This window comes from Centrocercus urophasianus, unplaced genomic scaffold (genome assembly GCF_019232065.1).
Source record: "Centrocercus urophasianus isolate 14NV4802_14NV808 unplaced genomic scaffold, USGS_Curo_1.0 seq_35, whole genome shotgun sequence".
NCBI lineage: Eukaryota > Metazoa > Chordata > Aves > Galliformes > Phasianidae > Centrocercus > Centrocercus urophasianus.
In genome coordinates, this window is record NW_024884922.1 from 7962761 (window position 1) to 7985580 (window position 22820).

Genomic DNA, 22820 nt, shown 5'->3' on the forward strand with positions numbered 1-22820 from the left:
CAAACTCTTCCCTGCTCCCTGCCCCATACGGTTCTTTAGCAGAGTGATTCAACATTCAGCAGTGCTGAATCACTCATCATTAAGGGAAGTAGAGAAGGTGGTAACAGGAACTCAGCAGAGTTTCACCCCAGTGCTTGACAGAGCGCTCACGTGAGATCGCAACATTCAGACAGTCTTATTTGATGCTTGTTCTTGTTCAATTACCATAGCACATGAAGGTGTGAAACCCAATCTGAATTGCCCGGTGACCCACTGAAACTTGGAAAGTGAGAAAAATAAATAGCTGCACTGCACACAGAGCAGTGGTACAGAATGAGTGTACCGCTCGCTGAGCAAGGCGAAAGACTTCCACTTATCAGTGGCACTGCCACTGATAATAACTAAACTCCAGAGGAAGATTTGTATTGCCTTGAAAAACACATTTCTCAGTGCATTAAACCAGCAGGAAAGTAGTTATCTGCACTTTTTTTCCCCCCAACTAGAGAAAGGAAAGAGAAATGTGGTGTGCATATAGGGCTGTGCATAGTGAGCACTGCTGTTCTCTGGTGCCCTTCCCAAACCCTGTATGATGACTGCTGTTGGGCAGGACCCATCCTCCCTCTGGCTGAATGCTATCCCCAGAGGCATTCCAGAACCATGGAGATGTGGCACTGAGGAACACGGCCTGTGGGCATGGTGGGGTTGGGTTGATGGTTGGACTTGGTGATCTTAGCGGTCTTCTCCAACCTCTGTGATGCTATAAATTGACATGATAGTGATAGCTTGATGATGTTGGAGGTCTTTTTCCACCACCTGGCCAAGTGGCTTTGCTGAATTCAGTCCTTTGAAAGATTTGCCACACAGAGATCTCCAGCTCTGTTCCACCTCCTGGAACTCCTTCAGCAGCACACATGCTGTTTTCACTCAGGAACATATGCCCTTCAGCACTTCTGAAACATTCCTCCATAACTGCCTCTACAACTCTGGACTTCTCATTGGCAAGATTTCTGAATCACAGGATCATAGAATGGCCTGAGTTGAAAAGGAGCACAGTGCTCATCCAGTTCCAACCCCCTGCTGTGTGCAGGTCACCAACCAGCAGACCAGGCTGCCCAGAGCCACATCCAGCCTGGCCCTCAATGTCTGCATGGATGGGGCATCCACAGCCTCCTTGGGCAACCTGTGCCAGTGCCTCACCACCCTCTGTGTAAAAAAACTTCCTCCTAATGTCTATCCTAAGCCTGCCCTGTCTCAGTTTAAAACCATTCCCCCTTGTCCTATCACTATCCACTCTATTCACTCTTGTAAACAGTCATTCTCCCTCCTGTTTGTATGTTCTTTTCAAATTCTGGAAGGCCATAAAGAGGTCTCCCCGGACTGATTGTTGATATCGAAAAGCATTTTTGTTAAGCCTTCTACACAATGTAACAGCCTGGGTTCTATCTATTCTTACATGCAGCACATCATTTCAAAGAAAACACAAGATATCGGCAGGTTCGTATTCGGCCGCTTGCCGCAGCATCCACCAGGGGGCGCACCACGGAGCGCCGGGCAGCGCTGCAGGGCAGGGCGCTGAGGACCGGGCTGGCACCAGCCAGGTTAATTAACGAAAACTTGAGTTAATTCCTGAGAGCAACTCATTGCAGCTGATTTGTCGGTCTCCTCCGGTAGAGGAGGAACAACAGACAAAACAGGCTCCATTTGACATTCAACCCAACGGTGCATATGTGTTGGGTCTTCCAAGGGTGTAGCTTTTCCACGAGCAAACGCAGCATACAGCATGCATCCAACTGAGCTAGAATTAGTGACACTGGGCATGACAGAATAGCTGGAAGGTAAAATCTGCTCTCTTTGCCATGTTCAAGGCACAATCACAGGTGTGGGCTCTGCTTCCACTGCCAATCTGCCTAACAGAAGACGCATGAACCGAAGAATTCAGCCTGGTTTCAAGCAGCCTTCCTCCCAGCAGGAGCACACTGTGGTTTAAAGAGCCACCAGAAGCCTGGAGCCTGACCGACCCAGCACTGACACAGCTAAGTGACATCACTGCCTTCAGACACAGCAGGCAGGAAAGGAGGGCAGGCCTGCAGCCGGCCTGTGCCACTTATCACTGCACTAAACTCCAGGGGGAGATTTGTACTGCCTTGAAAAATGCATTTCTCAGTCCATTAAACCAGCAGAAAAGTGGTTATCTGCACTTTTTTCCCCCCCAACTAGAGAAAGGAAAGAGGAATGCGGTGGGCATGTAGGGCAGTGCAGGTACAAAGCACAGCGGGATTCACAACGAGCTGCCGCAGTGCTGCTGGAAGCACGGCTTCCTGCTAGTCAACAGCACTCTGCATTTTATCAGAGAAGCACTTCACCTTTCTCCACTTCCCGACAGCCACATTTCTCACTTACATCATGACTTAGAAGGCACCAGCAACTAATTAATTCAAATAGACCCTTTTATACAACGCTGCTGCTTCCCAAAGCTGTTACTGTGATCTGCCAGTGCCCTGCTGCACACAACCAATAATCATCAGAAGACATTTTCTTCTCATTTACTCACATGGCGTTCACTTTATTACTTGTGAAAGCATTTATGTGTGCATGCAGAAACTGCTTTTACAAAGTGTGCCAGGACTGTGCTGAATAACCCAGCAGCCAGTCCAGCGCTGCATTTTTAATTTATTTTGGGGTGGACGAATTCCAGTCTTAAAAAGTTACTGAAGATACACAGTACGTAGTGATACAGTAATTTATCTCTTTCTCCAGTGTGGTTTAAAGGTGTACTGCAAAAGGGTAAAAAAAAAACTTACGAGTAAAAGGCAGAGCACTGCTGATTGCAGGTTATGGCAGATCTGTTCCACCAGTCAATAATACTAAACTATTCACTCATCACAGTGGCACCAGGAGCTGCCTTCTGGGCATTCTCAGAATCCATAAACCTATGTTATAACCAGAAAAGGACGAACTTGCTGCCCATTCCTTTCCCACTATTTTGGGACAAAACAAATCAAAACCGCATTGGAAGTACCTTCAGGAAAAAAAAAATGTATTCATCCACTGCAGCAGGCTGCTCAGCAAGTGAATCCGAGTCATGAGACAAGAGCTTCCAGCCAGAGTTCAGCAGTATGGGAGCACATACAGGATTCAGGAGAGGAAATGCCCTTTTATTCTGCACAAACTGTTCATGCTCTAACTGCATTTATGTGCAGCGACTCACAGAGAGCAGCTTTGGTCATGATGGCACTCATGGCATCCTTGTAGAGTGCAAGTAAAAAGAAAACAATAATTTGTTTGGTATGTTCTGCAATTAAGATTAATTACGTTATAATTTGTATTACTTGATTGCACACAAGAGTACAAATCCTAACTGAATTAAGACTTAAGAATGTTTGAGAAGTTTAGAGAGGGAATTAAGAGGAAATAAATGTACAGTAATGTTTACATTGTAATACGGAATATGCCAGGTGGTAAATATTCGTGCCAGTGCACCAAAGAACAATGCAATGCAGTACTGCTCTGAGTTAAGCATGCAAGACACGCTCAGTCCTCAAAAAGCCAGTGTACAGTTGCTTCAGTCCCTGATACACTGTGATGTGATACATCTGGCAGTGTTGCAGGGCAGAACACAGGGCAAGCTGCACACCAAACCACCTCCATCCACCAACCACCACTGCTCTCGGAGCAACCCCAGCTGCACAAGGAGCTCACCACACCAAGCCCTCACCTTGGGGAACTTATAGCTGTGTCCAGCAGTACACCCTGAATGAACAGTGAGTATCAGTTTCTATTCTATCAATTTCCATCAATTGATGGAAATTTCATCATTTCTGAACACTCGTAAACCACTATTTACTATGAAAATGATTTCGTAAGCCAAGAAGAGCCTCAAAGAAGAAAAACCAGAAGTACCTGGTCCTTTATTGTTGCTGCCTTCAGAAGAAGGCAATTGTTTTCCTCAGTGCTCTACACTGTAAATCTTCCCTTGGATTTAATCAGGCAAGAAATGGCCTTTGCACCCTGTGAGGCTGCAGCTGCTGTTCTCTAATGGCACAGCTGATTAACAACTGTAAGGAAAGGCAGCTTGCTTTAGTTTCAGCTGGGACAGAGCTGTTTTTCTTCATAGCGTCTGGTTTGTTGCTGTGTTTTAGAAGAAAAACACTGTTGATAACACACCAATGTTCTAGCTGTGGCTGAGCAGTGCTGTGTGGAGCCAAGGCTGTTTCAATCTTCTCAGTTTCTCCTATTGTCCTGCAGTGAGGAGCCTGGGGGGCACAGTGGGACAGAAGCAAAACAGCTTATCTAGATTGGCCAGAGATATTCCATACCACACATTATGACATGGAAGGGAAGTTGGAAGGGTAGGGGGGGCTCATCAGAACACAAGGGCAGGGCCTGGGACTCATCTTTGTAGCTGGGTGGTACCTTGCCATCCTGCCCCAGAGCTCAGAGCTGTGCAGCAGAGCCGTTGAGGGCTCACTGGCTGCTGGGCTGTACTGTGGTGTCCCAAAAGGTCTTCAAGTGATATTTGGATGAGTTTATCACTTGGTGCAGTCATTTGGCCCTCTGTCCCAAAAGGAACGCTGCAAAGAACAGGAATTTGTTCTTAAAGATTGCTATCACATGTGAAAAGAGACCAAAAGACCCAAAGCCATGCTTACCCATAACCCAGGATGTACCCACAGACAGAACAACACACACAAGTCCTCATGTTGTTATTGGGATACACCACAACCACAGCACACACACAGGTTGAAGGTCTCAGCCTGCTGCACCGCTGTGCCTTTCAGCACTGACAACTTCCCTTTGAGACAACAGTGACTGCACAGCCCACAAATTAGCCCTGTCTCAGTCTGCAGCTGGATGCACTGCTGGGCATTTTTGGGTTTTGCCTTTCCCAGTGCAAGGCCCATTCACCCTCATCCCTCACCACATCCCTCAGTTATTTTGTCCTGTCTGAGCCCACTAAGAGCAGTCCCAGAGATCCAGCAGCCAGCACATCATTCTTGCCACATCAGGTTATACTCTCTTCCACCTCAGAGACCCATGGCTGCATGCTGAAAGCCACGCCACCACCACCAAGCTCCTTCAAGCTGATGTTTGTTGCTCCTAAGAATTATTTATGGGAAACAACAGCATATAGGTGTTAACATCTGCACAAAAGAAGAACGTGGAGAGAGACTTATGGCTATGGTTATTTCTTAGGGATCTTGAATGCACTTCTACACAGGGAAGAACCATTCCTCCCAGTCCTGCACTGGGGTTGGTCCTGCACCACAGCACTGGAACGACGTTGAAGCTCACACTAAAGATGCAGTCAGCATGAAACTTTAATATCTCTGCAAGGTAAGCAAGGCTATTAAAGCAAACAGAAAAAACAGATGGAAACTTCAGCCAAATAAGAAAGCGTACTGAAAGCCCGCCAGCGCAGCAATACAAACATTTCACTGTGTTTATAGCCACGATGCTGTTAGTTTCACTTCTACTGCTTGAAGTGAGAAACATTCCCAGCTTCTGTTTTTAACTCTCAGTTTTGTGGAAGTCCTGCTGGCTTGAGACCAAGGCCCCCACCAACAGAACTCTGCATGAATTTTACACATTTGTAAGGTTTTGCATTTTGAAAGATTTGGGTTTTTTTCCGTGTTTATCAATACCTGTATCAATACTGTGCACATTTTAGTCCTCTTGAACACAACACCCTAAGTATGATAGAATGGCCCAGATTGGAAGGGACCTCAAGGACCATGAATCTCCTCCACCACACACAGGGCCACCAACCTCCACATTTCACAGCAGCCCAGGCTGCCCAGGGCCCCATCCAACCTGGCCTTGAACACCTCCAGGGATGGACGGGGCATCACAGCCTCTCTGGGCAGCTGTTCCAGCACCTCACCACTCTCATAGCAGAGAACATCCCTCTGATCTCCAACCTAAATGCTCCCTCCTTCAGCTTAAAACCACTTTCTGCTGTTATCTACCCTGTGAAGAGTTGACTCCCCTCCTGTTTCACAAAAGTTCACAAAAATTCTTGGAGGAGATGACACAATGCCAAGGATTGAGCAGAGAAGTTTCCAGTGTGTCCTTCAGTGAATCCTGTGACCACTGAAAAGATTCCCACTTCTCTCAGATTACGTCTATGGATTTGCCACCGCACTTCAGTGCTTGTGTAAAGTTCCCTTTAACGAGTTGATTGGTTATTCCAGCCACTGGCTCTGCTTTCTTCCAAAGAAGCAATGAAATTTAAAGCTCTGTAAACAATTCAGAAAAGTTCCAGCCAATTAAATATATCAAGTTAATAAAAAATCTGTATTAGTATGTCTAGGTCAACCCAGCGCCCTGCTAACAGCACTCCTCCTGCAGTGTGACCCAGCACACTGCTCGCAGAAGGGCTTTGGGTCTGCTCTGCAAACACATATTAAGGACAGCTACACGTGTGCCAGCACTTTGCTTGAGCTCAGAACATAAAACAGCACATTCAGGAGAAAAAAATTAAAATATGCAAATACAAAGTTTTGTCTTAGGGTGCTCTGCACACAGCTAGCAAGGTAACTGTTGTAAATTTCACCAAAAGAATTAACGGTGATTTAACTTTTACTTGCTTGTGATACAGTCAGAAATTAGAGTAATTTCAGTAAGGGCTAAATTGGATACCACTGGTTTCAAAGTGATTAAAAATGTCTGTCAATAGATTGTAGTGTCTGCAGTAATGAGCTCCCTCACAGTTGAGCGTGAGACAGCAGGAATGCCAAAAACCTCAATTAACCTCCAGAAAAAAAATACAATGTTTTCTGGCTACTTCTGGCTTCAGAAACAGCCTCTCTCAGTCATTCTGTGATTCAACTTTTGAAATCTTTATTTGCACAACAAGCCCAGACTGGGAGAAAACCTATTCCTAAAGCCTATGACTAATAATTTCAAAACAGAAGACCTGAAAACACAAAGTGACCATATCTGCATCTTTAAAGGGTAGACTGAAAACTCAGTTTTCTTGTTTGACAGCTGTTATTTTGGCCTAAAGTCTCCACGTCAGTCTGTTTGCTCCATATTTTAGCATACAGACAAACAAGAAGCTATCATAGGAAGACTGCCTTATGCACAGCAAAAACTTAATCCTGGCCCTTGTGCCAGGTCCAGAGATCAGGATGATTTAAGACAACTGGAAATAAAACCCAGACTCACCACTACCTAACAGAAAAGCCCTAGGTCTGCAGAGATGTCTATGCATTCTCTCCCACATCAGCATGTAGGGCAGCACAGGCTGGCCAGGAGGAAACACTCTCATTGCCTCACTCCTGTCAGAGGTACCATCCTTAAGAACTGCAGCAGCAGCACCTGGACATGTCCAAGGGTCCAATAAAACTCAAAGTGCCTGTGCAGTCACCTGGCACCAGAGTCCTGCAAACCAGTGGGGAAAGCAGAGCTTTCTCCCATTCAGACAGAGGGAGCTGCTGGCCTTCAGCCTTTTGTGCATTATGGGAGCAGGCAGCTGGCAGTAACATCAATACTGCAAACACTGCTGCAGTGTGAATGCTCACACAACCAAGGAACTGAGATGGCAGCTTCCAGGGGCAGAAGGGGCTGTGAGTGGTCACCTACTGCTAACTGCAACCCACTGTGACGAACAGCTGTCCTGCCAGCACACAATGCATAACTTGCACCAGTTGTGAGCAAGTAACAGGAGCTCTCACCTGTATTTACCAACAGTTAGACAGTAAGTTTCCCTGCTCTGCTAAGTTTATTCTGTTCAAAATCATGAAATACTCCATGCAGAACACTCACCTGGCTCCGAAGATGTCTTTTTTCGCCAGATCAATGCCAGACACCACTTTCACCCTGAGGATACGAGACTCCTCCTGGTAATAAAAGAGAAAGAAGGTTTAATACTTATCCTGTTAATGACTGTGAAGATCAACCGTTCACAGCAGGTTACCCTGTGAATGAACTCACAGCCTTCAGATAGCAGAAGTCTTTGTTAGGTGGAGAAAACCTTCCCAGCAAGAGATACACACTGATCTGCCCAAGAATAGCAAACACGAAGAGCTTCCACTTGCACCAGGAATTAAGAAAATAATAGCAGATACCAGTAATAACTTAATAGTAATAACAGTACAACAATATTAAAACCCAACGAAAGCACTGCTTATCGAAGCATCTTCAAATCCTAACTGATCCCCTTTCCAAATTTGAAGTGATCAATTCTCCACATTCATTCATTCTGCTCAGACTCTCGGTCTGTCTCTTCAGACACAAGGGAAAATATCTGTAAGCTTTCTGTCCGACAGTGCGAATAATCCTCGCAGGAAGAGACGTCTAGGGCTTAAAAAAAACATACAAGAATAAGTCCTCAGAACGCAATGGTTTAAACCTGTCCCACCTGCTCAGTAACAGTGTCCAAAAACCGGTTTCAGCTGCAGGTGGTGGATTCAGCAGACGCACTTTGCCCACTGCACTGCCACCAGGACGTATTTCTAGGACAGACGATGTCCCAGTGGGCATGGCTTTGGTTTGTGCCCTCGTGATGCTCCTGAGGAGCACAGGCATCAACACTATTTGCCTTCTCTCAGTTCGACCTGTTTATTTTTGTTACCTGGAGGCCACTGAAATTCAACCTGGGAGGGGTTCTATAGAAACAGGTTCTGCAGTCACCCCTATCAGTTTTGCTTTTTTCTCCTGATAAGCGCTCCAGAACTGAGAGACGTGGGATTCAATTACAGTAATTTGAGACTCCATTCCTTGAAGGCCATTTGGGAAACAATAATGCTCCCCCACAGGTACCTCCTGGTCATGCTATACCTGCCCTGTTTGCCTTGGAGAGCCAACAGCAGCTGTGAGCCTGCAGGCCCTGATGCGATATCCCAAAGCACCCAGCATTCCACCAGCCAGGAAAACAAGGCAGTGTGTCAGTGGAGTCACAGCAGTGCATATTGAATTGATTGTATTTTTTAATGTTTTAACTCTTTTTTCCTTCAGTCTGTTAATGTCAGTAATCATATTTGGATTACAGGATACATCCGACCTTTACTTTTAATAGACGAAAGGCAATGGACTTCCAAACTGGGATCGAGGGCATTCCTTTGGTAAGAGGAGGAAGGTTGGAAAAGCCATCAGAACCACACAGTTCTGACCTCGTGGAGAAACAAAGGATAAAAAGCTGTGATAGTAAATGAAGAGGGATCAACAGAAGGGTTTCTAACAGCAGCTACACCACAAATGCTCCTCACACTTCCTCCATGTCATGTGCTGCTTTACTGTAGCACACCTCATTTCTGCACTGACGCCAGCTCAGTGCATCACCTGTATGGAAAGAGAACGCCTGCATCAGGAGGAAGGCCGAACGCTGCAGGATCTCTGCTGCAGGTCCACAAGACACAGCAGAAGCTCCTTCAGGCAATCCAAACATATTCTCAAAACTGTACTTTAAGTCACACTTCATCCTTTGAAAGAAACCCCGTTCCCTCTCTGCATATGCGCTCTCAATCTGCAACCCTGCATTTTACTAAGCAGGAAAAATGTTTTGGCAAGTAAGCATTCAAATTTCCAGAAGCATAAAATAAATGCAGCACTTTAATTACATTAAAAACATCTCGATTAGTAACAAAGCCTCATCTACCTACACTCAAAGTCCTTCCCTCACTCAGCAAGGTACCTTCATCACCCCCACTGTGTGCAATGAGCGAGGCACGTGAAAGGCAGAGAACATTTTCTTCTTGTGCCCCTTTTTCTTCCCTTATCCCCAGTGTGCTGTGCCTTGATAGAGGAAGGAGTTAAACATTCACAGCAATAGTGCCTGCCCATAACAATTAGATACAGAATTGCTTGATTAGACACAGTGGGAGACCTGGAACAGATTACACCTGACACAGGTTTCTGCTCACCCTCCTTTGAAAGGCTGTACAAGAAAAATAGATCTTCTCTTTTGGTTTGCTTTCCTGAACACCCAGGGGACTGCAGGACATCATCACTGAACACCAGAAATCTCTGAGACAGAAGATGCAAACCCCAAAGACACTGCTTCCTTCTCAGCATGGAGTCGGGGCTAATCTTCAGCTAAGGAGCACCCGGGGCTCACTGCTGCTGAGTGAGCATTGTTTACAGACACAGTGATTTCAGCAGGAGGTGTCGAGACACACAGCTCTCCCTGCAGTTCACTCCATTCCCACCCAGGCATTTCTGCAGTGAGGTCAGTGTGTGGAACCAGCACAGCCCATAAGCCGTGCCTCTGATCACCTACATCACCCGACAATATTCAGCAAACTCAGAAAATGCTGACCTGCCTTTTAACTTTAATCCAAACATCTAGATATCCAGGGAAGTTGTCACACGTAGGAGCACAGAAAATGTCTCAGCTGAGTTATATGTCATCTGAATTTGGTCTGCAGATTAAATAATACTTAAACGGCTCAAAGTGCTCATGTAAAGGCACACGGGTACCCAGCCTGATGTGCCCTGCAAGGGCTGGTCTGTGTCTGGTGTGCAGGGAGAATCACAGATCATTAATTAAGGCTGGAAAAGACTCCAAGATCCCCAAACCCAACTCCAACCCATCCCACCATGCCCACGCACTATATCCCTACACAGAACTATAGAATCATCAAGGTTTGAGGAGACCTCTACGATCCCAAAGTCCAACCCTAGAACACCCCCACCATGCCCAGCAACCACGTCCCCAAGTGCCACATCTCCATGGTTCTGCAATACCTCCAGGGTCAGGGACTCCTCCACCTCCCTGGGCAGCCGTGCCACTGCATCACTGCTCTTTGGGAGAAGAAGTTATTCCTAATATCCAAACTGAACCTTCCCTGATGCAACTTGAGGTCGTCGCCTTCCAACCTGAAGAACCCAGCACAGAAAGGGACAAGGGAACACATCTGGAAGGATAAGGAGAAGAAATACCTTTGGGGAGCTCTTCTTGGATCACACGCGTGAAAGCATGGGTGCAGTGAGGATGGTGGATATGTGGTGGAACACACAGTTCAGGACCTGGTTTCAAATTGAGTAAATGAACAAGACCATTCAGAGTGGGTAAACAGAGCTGACCTGAAAAGAGGGATCTATGTCCAAAAGCTTGTCTGCTTTTTCCAATTACAACCGCAATCAGTGTAACAAAATATATCCCAATGAAATGGTGTAATAAAACATATTGATCCTGCTCATAAGCCTCGGTCTGCTGAGAACAATCAGCCTTCAGAAGAACTTCTGTACGAAGAGCATCGGCAGCCTTCAGCGTAAGCAGACAGATGGAGAAGGCATGAAAAGCGCAGGAACTCGGGGATGATGTGGGGAAGGTCAGCAGTTTGTTACACAACATTACATATTACTCTGAAAGCATCTATACCAGAAAGCGTTGAGTTCAAAAAACTAAAGAAAATGACATGATTTTCTACATAAAATCATCAAAACTTGCCCCCGAACACTCAAAACTCCGGAAGCTAGACCAAAGGCAAACCATTTTTTCTGCTGAACCTATAAAAGCTTGTTTAATTGGCCAGTGCTTATCCTAAAGTGAAAGAGATGCTATGCCACAAGAGAATACTGTAATTGCAAGAGTCCTCTTCAGATAAGCAGCTTTGAGTCCCACATGCAGTGGTATGCCATGGAGCAGAAAGACCTCCTCCTGTCTGAACATCACCGATATCAATCCAGTAGTAGAGTACTAGTACTATTTATTTGGCAGCAAAACACGTTAACTGAAAAAACTGTGTGAGCCATTCATCATCCCACAGTGGTGTCCCCTAGCTCCCATTTTTGGTGGCTCCAGCATCCCTGGATCAGCAGGGAAGGGGCACGGAACCAGGCTTTTTTTTTGTTCCACAAAAGCACTGTGGAAGAAGCAGCCAGTCCACACCACTCACAGAGCCTCCCCAGTTACCCAAAGAAGTCTGGTGCTCCGGGGGCCCTTCACTCCCCTCTGACAGCACAGCCCTGAGAGCAGCCGTGGCCACACTTACACAGTTGCACACAGGAACACCTGAACCCTGCAGTGCCTGGCTCCCTAAGCCATGAGTGGGAGCTTTAACCTCTCATTTTGCCCTCAGGAACATACAGAGTGCCCTTGGATATTTCAGTGCTATGATGCTGGCAGTGATTACCAGCACCGTCCAACCTCCCATGCCCATCTTTACACCGCATGCAGCACTCCTGCTGGGTGGCTGTACAAAGGGCCCTCCCTGCTTTGGTGGAACACACCCCAAGCAATCTGCAGCTGGGCGGGAAGCACTGGGCTCACCGCACAGCACATCTTTCCCCGACACACTGTGGGACCACTGCTGGCAGCACTGCAGGATGTGCTCCTGCTCTCCATGCCTCACTGTCAGAGCCATATCCACACTCCCTGCTCACAGCCCCCACCTCAGCCTCGCAGCTGCTGCAGTGGGGATGGATGCCATAAGGCACTTGGTCAGGCATTATGTTGAGTTCCCCTGCTAGACCCATTCACTTCTGCTTTGCCCAATGATTAACACGCAGTTTACTCGTTCCTGCCTCCCTGAAGATGTCAGAGGTTACATACTTTCCTCGTATGCTGTGGGAAAGGTTTACAGGGGCAACATTCTGCCACCTGCAGCTCAGGCTGCTGTTCTGGAGATGGCAGCTGGGTGGGGGGAACCAATATTGGGCTCAGCGCAAGGGAGACCAGAGCCAAGTGTGCAGCAAAGCAGCACCAACAGCAAGCAGGCCCCAAGCACCTGGGGAACAGGGTGAGGGAATATAGCATGCAGGTGTGTTACAGACCTGTGAGACTTCGTATAAGCATACGTATGCTTATGTACGTGTATTTATACTTATGATTCACATTTTTAAAATCTGCATTTAAATGAACACATTTCTTCTCTTCAGGCACTCTGAAAAGCAAAGCCATTTGTAAGACCTACGAAAGCATGCACATAAATAACCAAGCAGCCTTCCAATCCTCAGGATGCTGGCACCAAGGGAACCACACCATGCCCCATATCCTCCAGGTGCAGCTCTGTCCCATTCAGCAAGGAGGGATGACCTGGTGCACACACAGCATGGCACGATGGCCATGTCACCCAGGGCCACCCAAAAGACAGATTCTTGAACACAGACAGACAGAAGATCCAGCCTGACAGAAGATGAAAAACTAGAAGTCAGCTTCCCATGGGACAGAAAATCCCATGACACGTTTATAACTTGCATTAAAAGAGCGGTGCTGACATTATTGGTACAGGTACAAAAAATGAACAGGCAAGTTTGGAATGCACTGCAGGTCTGGATCAATGCAAACCAGGACTGGAGCAATGCCCTACGGAGTGGAAAGGAACAGTGGCACACTGGATGGATGGAGCATTTGGTACGCTCTTCCAAACCACCAGTGAAACGCTGACCAACCCACCTACGAAACAGTGACCAAACCCCAACCAGCGCCCTCAGCAGCAACACATCCAGCTCTCCGGGATGCCACTGCTGCTCACTCTGCTGACCCAGCCCTGGGCAACCCCACTGCCCATACCTGAGGCCCTGGAGCGGGGCAGGTGCCTACCCAGCCCTGCACACCCACTCGCACTTACCGGAGGTGCTGGCGGTGCCGGTGACCGCAGGCCCAGCCTGCAGCTCAGTGCTGCACCACGGCCCCGCAGCACCGATCAGGACACGGAAGCTGCACTGGTGGAGGCCATAAATTTCCATCACCGAGGCAACGAGGTGAAAGGACAGCAATCTAGTGTTTCACCTGGGGAATATGTAACGTGAAATGCTGGTTGTTTTCTTCCCCTCTATAGAAGAGGCAATTTTGATTTCAAGCAGAGATAGGAGGCAGCGAGGTAAATTTCCACTGAGGAGAAGGAATTCAGCCAGCACCAGAGAGCTCACTGACACTGCAGGGCTGAACTCCCAGCCTGCTGTCACCCCGAGTGAGAAAACCCACCTGGAGCAAGGTGTGCTGGGCACAGAGGAACTGCAGCAGCACCCAAGCAGAGTGTTCCTTAATTCTGTGCTACAGCACAGAGTCAGTGGCACTCTGCAGTTTCAAAGCAAAACAGAATATGGCTCACCTGCTTAAACAACTCAAGTATTTTCCATAAAGAGCGAGACTGATGACGTTAGAGCACCCCTAAGTCTGTCAGCGCAAGGCAGGCAGATCAGCCCACAGAAGAGCCACGTTGATTTCTGCTCTCCTCTGTGGGTGGATGGCAGCAGCCCACACCAGAGCTGGGCAAGAAGAGCATGGGATGCAGCTGTGTCTATGACGGAGGCATGCAGAACAACAAGGATCCAAAGCTGTGGAGCTGGACCACACGGCCTTGGAAGGTCTTCCAATTCTGTGTCTCTTACCACAGTCCAGGTCCTGCAGGGACACCTTGAAGCGATTTGCTGGGGACAGTGCCAACAGCACATCGTGCACCTCGCTGTGATTCCTGTGTGGTCTCACCGATGCAGGGGTCTGTGTGGGCAGCTCGGCCAGCAGCCCCTGCTCAGATCCCACTGCCGCAGTGAGCACAGGTGCAGGGCATGGCTGCACCTCCACTCTGGTCAGCTCAGGGCAGCAGGTCTGGGTTGTTGTTTGCTGGTTCCAGCACAAGCCAAAGCTTTGTTCAGCAGCTCAGCATGGAGCAGCTCCTCCTGCTCTGAGCTCAGGATGAAGCCAAACGCTGCCTACTTTCCCTGCAGAATTCTTCACATGCATGGCACGGAGCAACTTATTTCAAAGTGGATCGACACATTTTGTCTAATACTGATCTCAGAACTGCAGAGATGAGCACTGGAAGCACGAGGAGGAAAGAAGAACAGCTGGGAGCCAAGGGGCATTTAGGGTCAGGGAACGGCTGCACAGCATCACAGGGTAACTACAACCCTCTCGAGCTACACTTAAAGGGCTCTGGTTGCCCTGTGCCACTACAATGACACCGGGCCAGGTTTTGCTCAACACGGCATGGATGTGTCCCAGAAGCAGCAGGGATGAAGCAAACAGCAGTGAGTACTGCAGGAACAACGGAGCGTGGGAACCCGCAGCTTACACAACACAACCTATCTGATGTTTTGCAATAGCACTGCCTACTCTCAGGCCTCAGCACTTGGAGGCAAGGTGTTCATGTTTTTCCTGGCCAGACCTCCCAGCCCAGTGCCACAGAGGGGGGCTCAGACCCCCACCTCCTAGCCCAACCCTGCAGAGAAGGGCTCGGAACAGAGTACTGAGCTCACCAAAACCTGTTTACAGGGTATTTTTAGCACATCAGAAAGAAAAGAAAAAAAAGGAAGGCGAGCTCCAGGTGAACCGTGTTCTATTTTTACAAAAAGCAGTAGATATTTTTACTCCTCACAGCCAGTATGCTTGAGCAATTTCAGCCAGCGTGCTGAACCAGGTCACCTGAGGTCTGCAGCAACGCCCAAATGGATGCAGAACTGCTGTCAGGAACGCCGGAGCTGTGCTACAATGGCTGAGCTGTGCTGCAGCACCTGCCCTGCTCTCTTACCCTACACTCAGACCTATTTACGCCACTCACCGAGGAACGATACCAGCAGCAGCACTGCTTTCTGCACACAGTAACTCACCAGGCTCCAGCAGAGCCATACATGCTGTACTGATGTCTCTTAGACCGAGTAGGGCCAGCAAAGTAAATAAATCTCCATCCACTGTCACCCTGTGCTTTTTAATTGCCACATAGGCAACCAGATCCCCTGCCCCCAGCTGGGCACAGACCTGCAGTTCCACCATCCACTCCTCCCCACCAAGCACTGGCTCTGATCGTCCCAACTACACCAAGAGGGACCTTCCAAAAACTTGTAATAGCAAAGCCCGGCACAGAAAGCACCATTTTTTGTAGTATTTTCTCTTGGAAGATATAGAAATTCAGCTGATTTTAAAAATTTGAAGCTTTTATTTAACAAATACCTAACTTACTGGTATGCAAAAACAAGCACAAACTACCATAAAACAAAACAGCAGTGCTATTACAAGTGGGATGATCACATTATGCTGCCTGACACTCATAAAAGCTGTGCCAATCACAGAGAGTGAAAGGAGGCCAGCGGTGTTACCTTCAGATATTCATTATCCTTTGGTCGATGTCTGGACAGATCTATTACCTTCGAGCACACAGAAGAGAGCAGTACTTCAGAACTTATCATTCAGAGAGAAATACAAAAGCCCAAACTGTCAGCACATGTCCAATAATTTCACCCAGTAATAAAGAATGGCTCCAATTCCCAATTAAGCACTTGCAGCAAGATGTCATATGTTGAAGCATGAGAGCTTTCACAGCATCTTCTACAGCAGGAGTAGTTTTTTACTTCTCACTAACTCAATCTCATGTTGGATTTTTTTTTACAGCTTCTTTCGTTGGTGCTTTTTGGTATGGTGAAACCCCGGATTAGCTCAAAATTGAACCTATTTTCAAGTTAAGAATTGTGAAAGGCACTTAAAACAACTGTGATTAGGAATCAAGCCAGAGGGCAGAGCAGGTCTGAAGTAACTATGCGAAGTACCATGCAGGCAGCAAAACATTAAATCAGATTTTATTTGTAGGCAATAACATGCATATGACTTCAAGGAGACCTATGCTAGCACGAGGGACAAAGAGCAACCTGCATGTGCTCACAGCAGAAGGGTGCTGAGGAGGGCCAGTTCCTGACACCAGGCTGTTCCAACAGCACCGTGCCCTGCAGCACCTCCCAGCTGGAATTCCTCTGGGTTCTGCTGTGAAGCTCAAATATTCACAGCACGATGATATCAGTACGATTGCTACACAGCAGGACTCACAGTCACTGACAGGTAACCAACATGCAGCAGCACCGAGATGGCTTCAGAGCTGCTTCTCTGCACTCATTTTCTCCTATCTTGGAGAAGAGAAAGCTCTATGGAGACCTCATTGTGGCCTTCCAGTACTTGAAAGGAACATATAAACAGGATGGAGAATGACTGTTTACAAAAGTGGACAGTGACAGGACAATGGGGAATGGTTTTAAACTGAGAAGGGGAAGCTTAGGTTGGATATTAGGAGGAAGTTTTTCAGCCAGAGGATGGTGAGGCACTGGCACAGGTTGCCCAAGGAGATTGTGGATGCCCCATCCCTGCAGGCATTCAAGGCCAGGCTGGATGTGGCTCTGGGCAGCCTGGTCTGGGGGTTGGTGACCTGCACACAGCACGGGGGTCAAAACTAGATGAGCATTGTGGTCCTTTTCAACCCAGGCCATTCTAGGATTCTATGATTTTTCAATTCTGTCTCACAAAGTCTGTACAGATCCAACATCACACAGGCAAACACGAGGGCAGGCTGTGAGGAGAGCAGCACACTCCCATGCAACATGAAGTTAAGGACCTTCAAGAAGCCTACCAGCACCTGCAGGAAGCATTCCCTGCTGCATTCTTAAGGATGTTAGAGGAACACCTCCAAAAGCACAGCAGCTCTGGCAGAACACTCTCACTTACTGCAATTACTGGAATGCAACACTGCACTGCTTTGTCTCGCTCATCACTGCACTGCTCTTTCCCATGTGCAACTGTAATGCAAAATGGAAACCATAGGATTCACCTGACGGCTGTTCCAACCTCAGAGTCTTTATGGTGAGCCAGATGGGTGAAGGCCCAGCAGACTTGCACTTGGCAGAACAGCAGCAATCAAGGAGAAAGGAATTACACGTAAAAAAACCCATAACTAATGGTGAGTTGCATATGTCTGCTTTAACATTTATTCCTCAGACCGCGTGCAAGATCTCTTAGAAAAAAGAAATTCCTTATAGGCAATAGCAGTGAGATGGGCCCACACGAAGCACCAGGCAGGAGCCACATCTGTACCCAGCTTACAGCATGCTTGTTTCACATCCTGAAAGCTTAAATTTAACTTTTGGTGGCACCTGCTTCTGTACTATGCAAATATTCTGAAAGTCATTTATTTAAAGCAAGTTTTATAAAAATTTGAGCATCTGGACCATAGGTATATGGACCATAAATGGGCAGCTTTATCACTGCTGCATTGTTTAATGAAGGGATGAGCATTCAATAAAAACGTAATTCCACTGATAAACTGTAATTGGAGGCTCATTTCTAAGGCAGATAACATTGGTGATGCGTTTAACTGTATGTGCCCACAAAGTGAAGCTGCAGCACGATGGCTGTGTCACGTGGAGTGCTGCACCAGGCAGTGCCTGCACAGGCTGTGCCGAGAAAGAAAGACAATAAAGGCCACTCCAAGCAGCAATAAAATACCCGTGAGGCTGTCAAAACCTCAGCTGCCCCTGAAAGGAGAGCTTTTTACCGCAGCGCTTCCATCTCAGAAAATACTTTATCAAGCACATTTCCAAGAGAGCTGTGAGAAGGCATTAATCACTGTGGGGATCCGTGGCTCTGAGGACCCAATGCTGCTTTATCAGCCTAGACATCTTATCGTGGCTCCAGCAATGCAGACATTAAAACCAAGGAGGGGAAAAGCTCTTGCAAGCAAACAGAAAAAAAAAAGATGTAAAGACAGAGAGATCCAAGCTTAAAAAAAAAATAAATAAATTTGACTTTCTCCTCTTCTGCTCAAACCAAAAATCAAATGCGACTGCGATGTTAATAATTCTGCCCTTCTATTATAAAGTACTAACACTGGGTTGTGACATTTGCTGCAATTCATGCACACGCATCCCACCGCGGCGATGCTAAGCACAGAGAGAACAATGCCACAGGCAATTAGTGCTCAACTAACAATGTGGTAAATTCAGCTGTAGGTAATGCGATGTAACCTGATTCATCACAGTTTGTGCAAGGACAAGCGGGGATGTTATAAAGCAACGCACAGTACTCCCAAATCCTCAGAGCTACCCAAAAGCCATTTTGGAAAGATGAGTGAACTTTGCTGGCACTAAACTTCATTCTACAATTTCAGAGCTCAGTGCATTCATTTACTACAAAAAGACTTTGTTTGAAGCTTTGTTCACAGCAAGTCCCATCAACTGTGACAGTAAAAGGGATGAAATAAGGCTGAGGTTCTAGAACTTCTCTGGGAGCTGGGTTCATGCTTCTTAAGAAGCTTCACCCATTCCTTTGGTGCCCTATGACTGCAGCCCCCGAGCACATAAAAAAAAATCTTTGATTTTACTCATTCCCACCTTCCTTTCTATTGAATCAACAGCACTGCAACACGATTCCACAATGCATCTCATTTTATTTTTAAGATTTTCCAAAAGCTCTGAAGACCTGAAAGTCGTGCTCCTCTGGAAGCTGCATACACCTTCTGCTCCTTGAATAAGTCAGCCTTGTGGCAAAAGTAATGATCATGTGCATTTGGGACCTTCAAAGAACAGAGAAGACAACTTCTCCTGAATGTGAAGGTCAGCAAATAAGCAATCTTGCGTGCCTCTCAACAAGCACAGCCTGAATCCACACTGTTTAAACGTTAAACAGTTCTCTTGCCCTTCACTTGAGAGCTACATTACCCAGCTCTCACTCAGTCTCTGCATCAATACCTGAACACTAGAAATAACAAGAGTTTGCTGGGGTTTTTAAAAGCACACTGATGGGGAAAAAAAAAAAAAAAGTTCTGCACTTCATGTTGACCATGGCTTGCCCCAAATGCAGTGGATTTTATGTAATGAACCAGGCTTTAAAGTCCTGCTCATCCAATCTCAGCACAAAGACAAAAACACACAAGTGTTTTTTTGTTCATTATGGGCTGCATCCACTGGAATGTTTCCAAATACTGTTCCTTAAGAAAGCATTCCACCTAAAAGATCTTAAAAAGGCAAGAATTTTGGGGGGGGGGGGATAAGGGGAAGAACACTGAAAAACCCACATTGCAAAGTATTGCATTGGGGTGGACCCCAATGGTTCACACCTCTTTGCTGTCCGTTTTTGTCTTTTTAAACAAACACCAAAACTTCTCTTCAAAAGCTAAACAACACCAGGGAAGCACTGTCTGATGCAACCACCTTCATTTGCATCTCATTTGCAGAGCAGGAGCAGCCTACTTAAAGCATCCCTAGGTTGTGCAAAAAGTAATGCCTCCTATTTGTTTTCACAGAAACTACAATAGCTACAAGAGCGCCGCAACACTATTTGATAAAGCAAAGTCTCAGCTGCAGCACACTGCTCTTCTGCACAGTCACCACCAATAGCTGCACATTTTCACCAGTGATGAACACTGTGTGCTCACACTGATCTGCATCCACAGAATAACATGAGGCATCACTTTTGGAGCAGCCTGACAGTGGGACAGGGCTGTGTGCACTGAGGGGGGAGAGCTTGACCTGGGTCACCCAGGCTGGACCTAGCTGCTCCTGTCACCTCACCATCAGCTGCTGCTTTTCAGAGAGCTGTCACAGCTCAAATGAAGCAGGCTTCGCTTTAAGCAGAAAGCAGGAATTCTGATTCTCAGAGAAAGATTCCATTTTCCAGCACAGTTTGTTTCCCTGCATGAATCACCCTATTACCCAACAAGAAACGAAATTAGATCCTTCAGCTCTCAGATGAAGTTAATAATTAACGTCACTGTGAGAGTTTCCAGTCTTCCCCGTTGAAGGAACTCCTTCCAACACATCCACGTTGCTGCTGCCAGCCAGCCCAGCAGCCCGGCCCTTGGCCTCTCCACTGCTGAGCCACTGTTGTGAACCCCGTTTCAGGCACCAGGCTGTATCCTGCAGCAGTACTGCCGTGTGTTCTTAAGGCACGTGTGGCTGCATGTGCTGCTCCCTGAGGGCTTTGAGGTGTGGGGATGAATTACTGCAGTGGCGGTCTCTGTGCCGATTAGAAGAAGAGAAACCAGCCCTTAAGCTGAGCTGATGTTCACCTCCATCAGCTCAGAGGGATGCACTCCCACCATAACTGCATAGTGCTCTGGTATCCTGGTTTTGCTTTGCTGCTTCCAAGGTGGTCTCAGCACCGTGGCTCAGAGGTGCACAGGCCAAAGTCACTGCCCGTGAGATGCAGCCCTCTCCCAGCAACCGGCTGCGGGGGGCAGGGAGCAAAGCTGGCCCCTCACAGCTCTGCTTCATCATCTCCCCTGTCGCCCAGTGCTCCTCCCAAGGCTTCAGCCACCATCTTTCTTCTCAGGCCATTATAAAAATGCACTTCTTGGCACCAGAGCCTACAGGGATAGAAACACAGGGTGTCTCCAAAGAGCACTCACCGCAGCAGGCCGGGACCACAGGAAGGGTCTGACGCCAGCTCTGAACTGCGTGCTGCTTCAGCTCCCCTGCTGCTAGACCTGTATCTTGCAAACAGGTGGAGCTGCGTGCTTGGTCATAACTAAAAAATCACCTCTCTGAACACCGTAACGTGGATCCACAACCTGTAAGAATGCAAAGATATGCAGTTTGCAGTCAGATTGTGTGCCACTCTACTCAGAATTTCTCATTCCCCCCAAAAACGTATTCTGAAGATGTACAAAATCCACACTGTATGGGCTTTAAAAAGATGAAGCGCTGGGTGCTGCCCTCTGGGCACAACAGCCTCACACATCGCTATAGGCTTGGGGTAGAACAGCTGGAAAGCCAACAGGAGGACCTGGGGGTGTTGGTTGGTGCTCAGCTGAACGTGAGCCGGCAATGTGGCCAGGTGGCCGAGAAGGCCATAGGAATCCTGGTTGTGTCAGCAGCAGTGCAGCTCGCAGGAGCAGGAGGTGACCATCCCCTGCACTTGGCTCAAGTTGGGGCTGCACTTCAGTGCTGTGTGCCATGTAGGGCCCTTGCTGCAAGAAAGACATTGAGGCCTTTTAAAGACCACCTGGTGCCACTCCCTGCAGTGCTTAGAGAAACCCACAGCTCCACCAGGTGCCCAGAGCTCCTTCAGCCTGACCTTGGATATTGGGAAGGATGAAGCACCACCACCTCTCTAGGCATCCTGTGCCAGGAACAACCCCAGGAACAGCTGGAGATATGGATAAAATTCAGATAATGCACGGGACCTGCTTTGCTAAAATTGCATTAACACAAACATAATCAGTGCACATGGCCAGCAGGGACAGGGAGGTGATTGTCCCCCTCTGCTCTGCTCCTGTGAGGCCCCATCTGCAGCGCTGTGTCCAGGTCTGGAGCCCCCAGTACAAGAAAGACAGGGAGCTGATGGAGAGGGTCCAGAGGAGCCACAGAGATGATCAGGGCACTGGAGCACCTCCCCTACGAGGACAGGCTGAGGGAGCTGGGCTTCTTCAGCATGGAGAAAAGAAGGCTGCGGGGTGACCTCATGGCAGCTTTCAGTACCTAAAGGGAGCCTGCAAACAGGAGGGGAGTCAACTCTTGGAAAGGGTAGATAACCACTGGACAAGGGGAAATGGTTTGAAGTTGAGGGAGGGAAGATTGAGGTTGGATGTCAGGGGAAGTTCTTTGCTATGAGAGTGGTGAGTTGCTGGAACAGCTGCCCAGAGAGGCTGTGATGCCCCGTCCATCCCTGGAGGTGTTCAAGGCCAGGTTGGATGGGGCCCTGGGCAGCCTGGGCTGCTATGAAATGTGGAGGTTGGTGGCCCTGCGTGTGGCAGGGGGTTGGAGATTTGTGATCCCTGAGGTCCCTTCCAAGCCTGGCCATTCTGTGATTCTGTGTGTGATTCAGTGCAAGAGAATAAGTTGAAGTAATTCAGTAGAGAGGTTATTTCCCATGTGAATTCAAACCGCATTTCAGGACAAACAAAAGTAGTTATCACCTTATTACATAAAGGATGTAAGATCAGTGCTCAAAAATGATGGTAATTCTATGGACAGCAAAGGAATTGGCCTTTATAACACACACATTATTTCTGCCTGGCAGCAGCATACTTGTGAAACAGTGAACTGGCTTACTTGGGGAACAGTGTTTGCTTGTTTGTTTTTAATATTCATCTATCCAACTGCAGAGCTGCGTCAGCATTCATTAGTCTATATGCTGCATAGAGTAGATGAGCTGCATCCAGATCCGTGTCTCACCTCCTGCATGCAAACCGGTGAGCCGT

General features: G+C 47.6%; 1 protein-coding gene across 4 annotated transcripts in view; it reads right to left on the reverse strand.

Annotated features, from left to right (window-relative positions):
- Window positions 1-22820, reverse strand: part of NEDD4L (NEDD4 like E3 ubiquitin protein ligase) — a 134127-nt gene that overhangs the window by 97137 nt on the left and 14170 nt on the right. For 3 of the 4 annotated variants that reach the window (XM_042831108.1, XM_042831107.1, XM_042831105.1), the window contains exon 2: window positions 7747-7820. In XM_042831108.1, coding sequence (XP_042687042.1) covers window positions 7747-7820 — 74 coding nt within the window. Of the gene's footprint in view, window positions 1-7746; window positions 7821-13493; window positions 13561-22820 lie in introns of those variants that run through there. The other variant, XM_042831109.1, reaches the window with a different exon arrangement.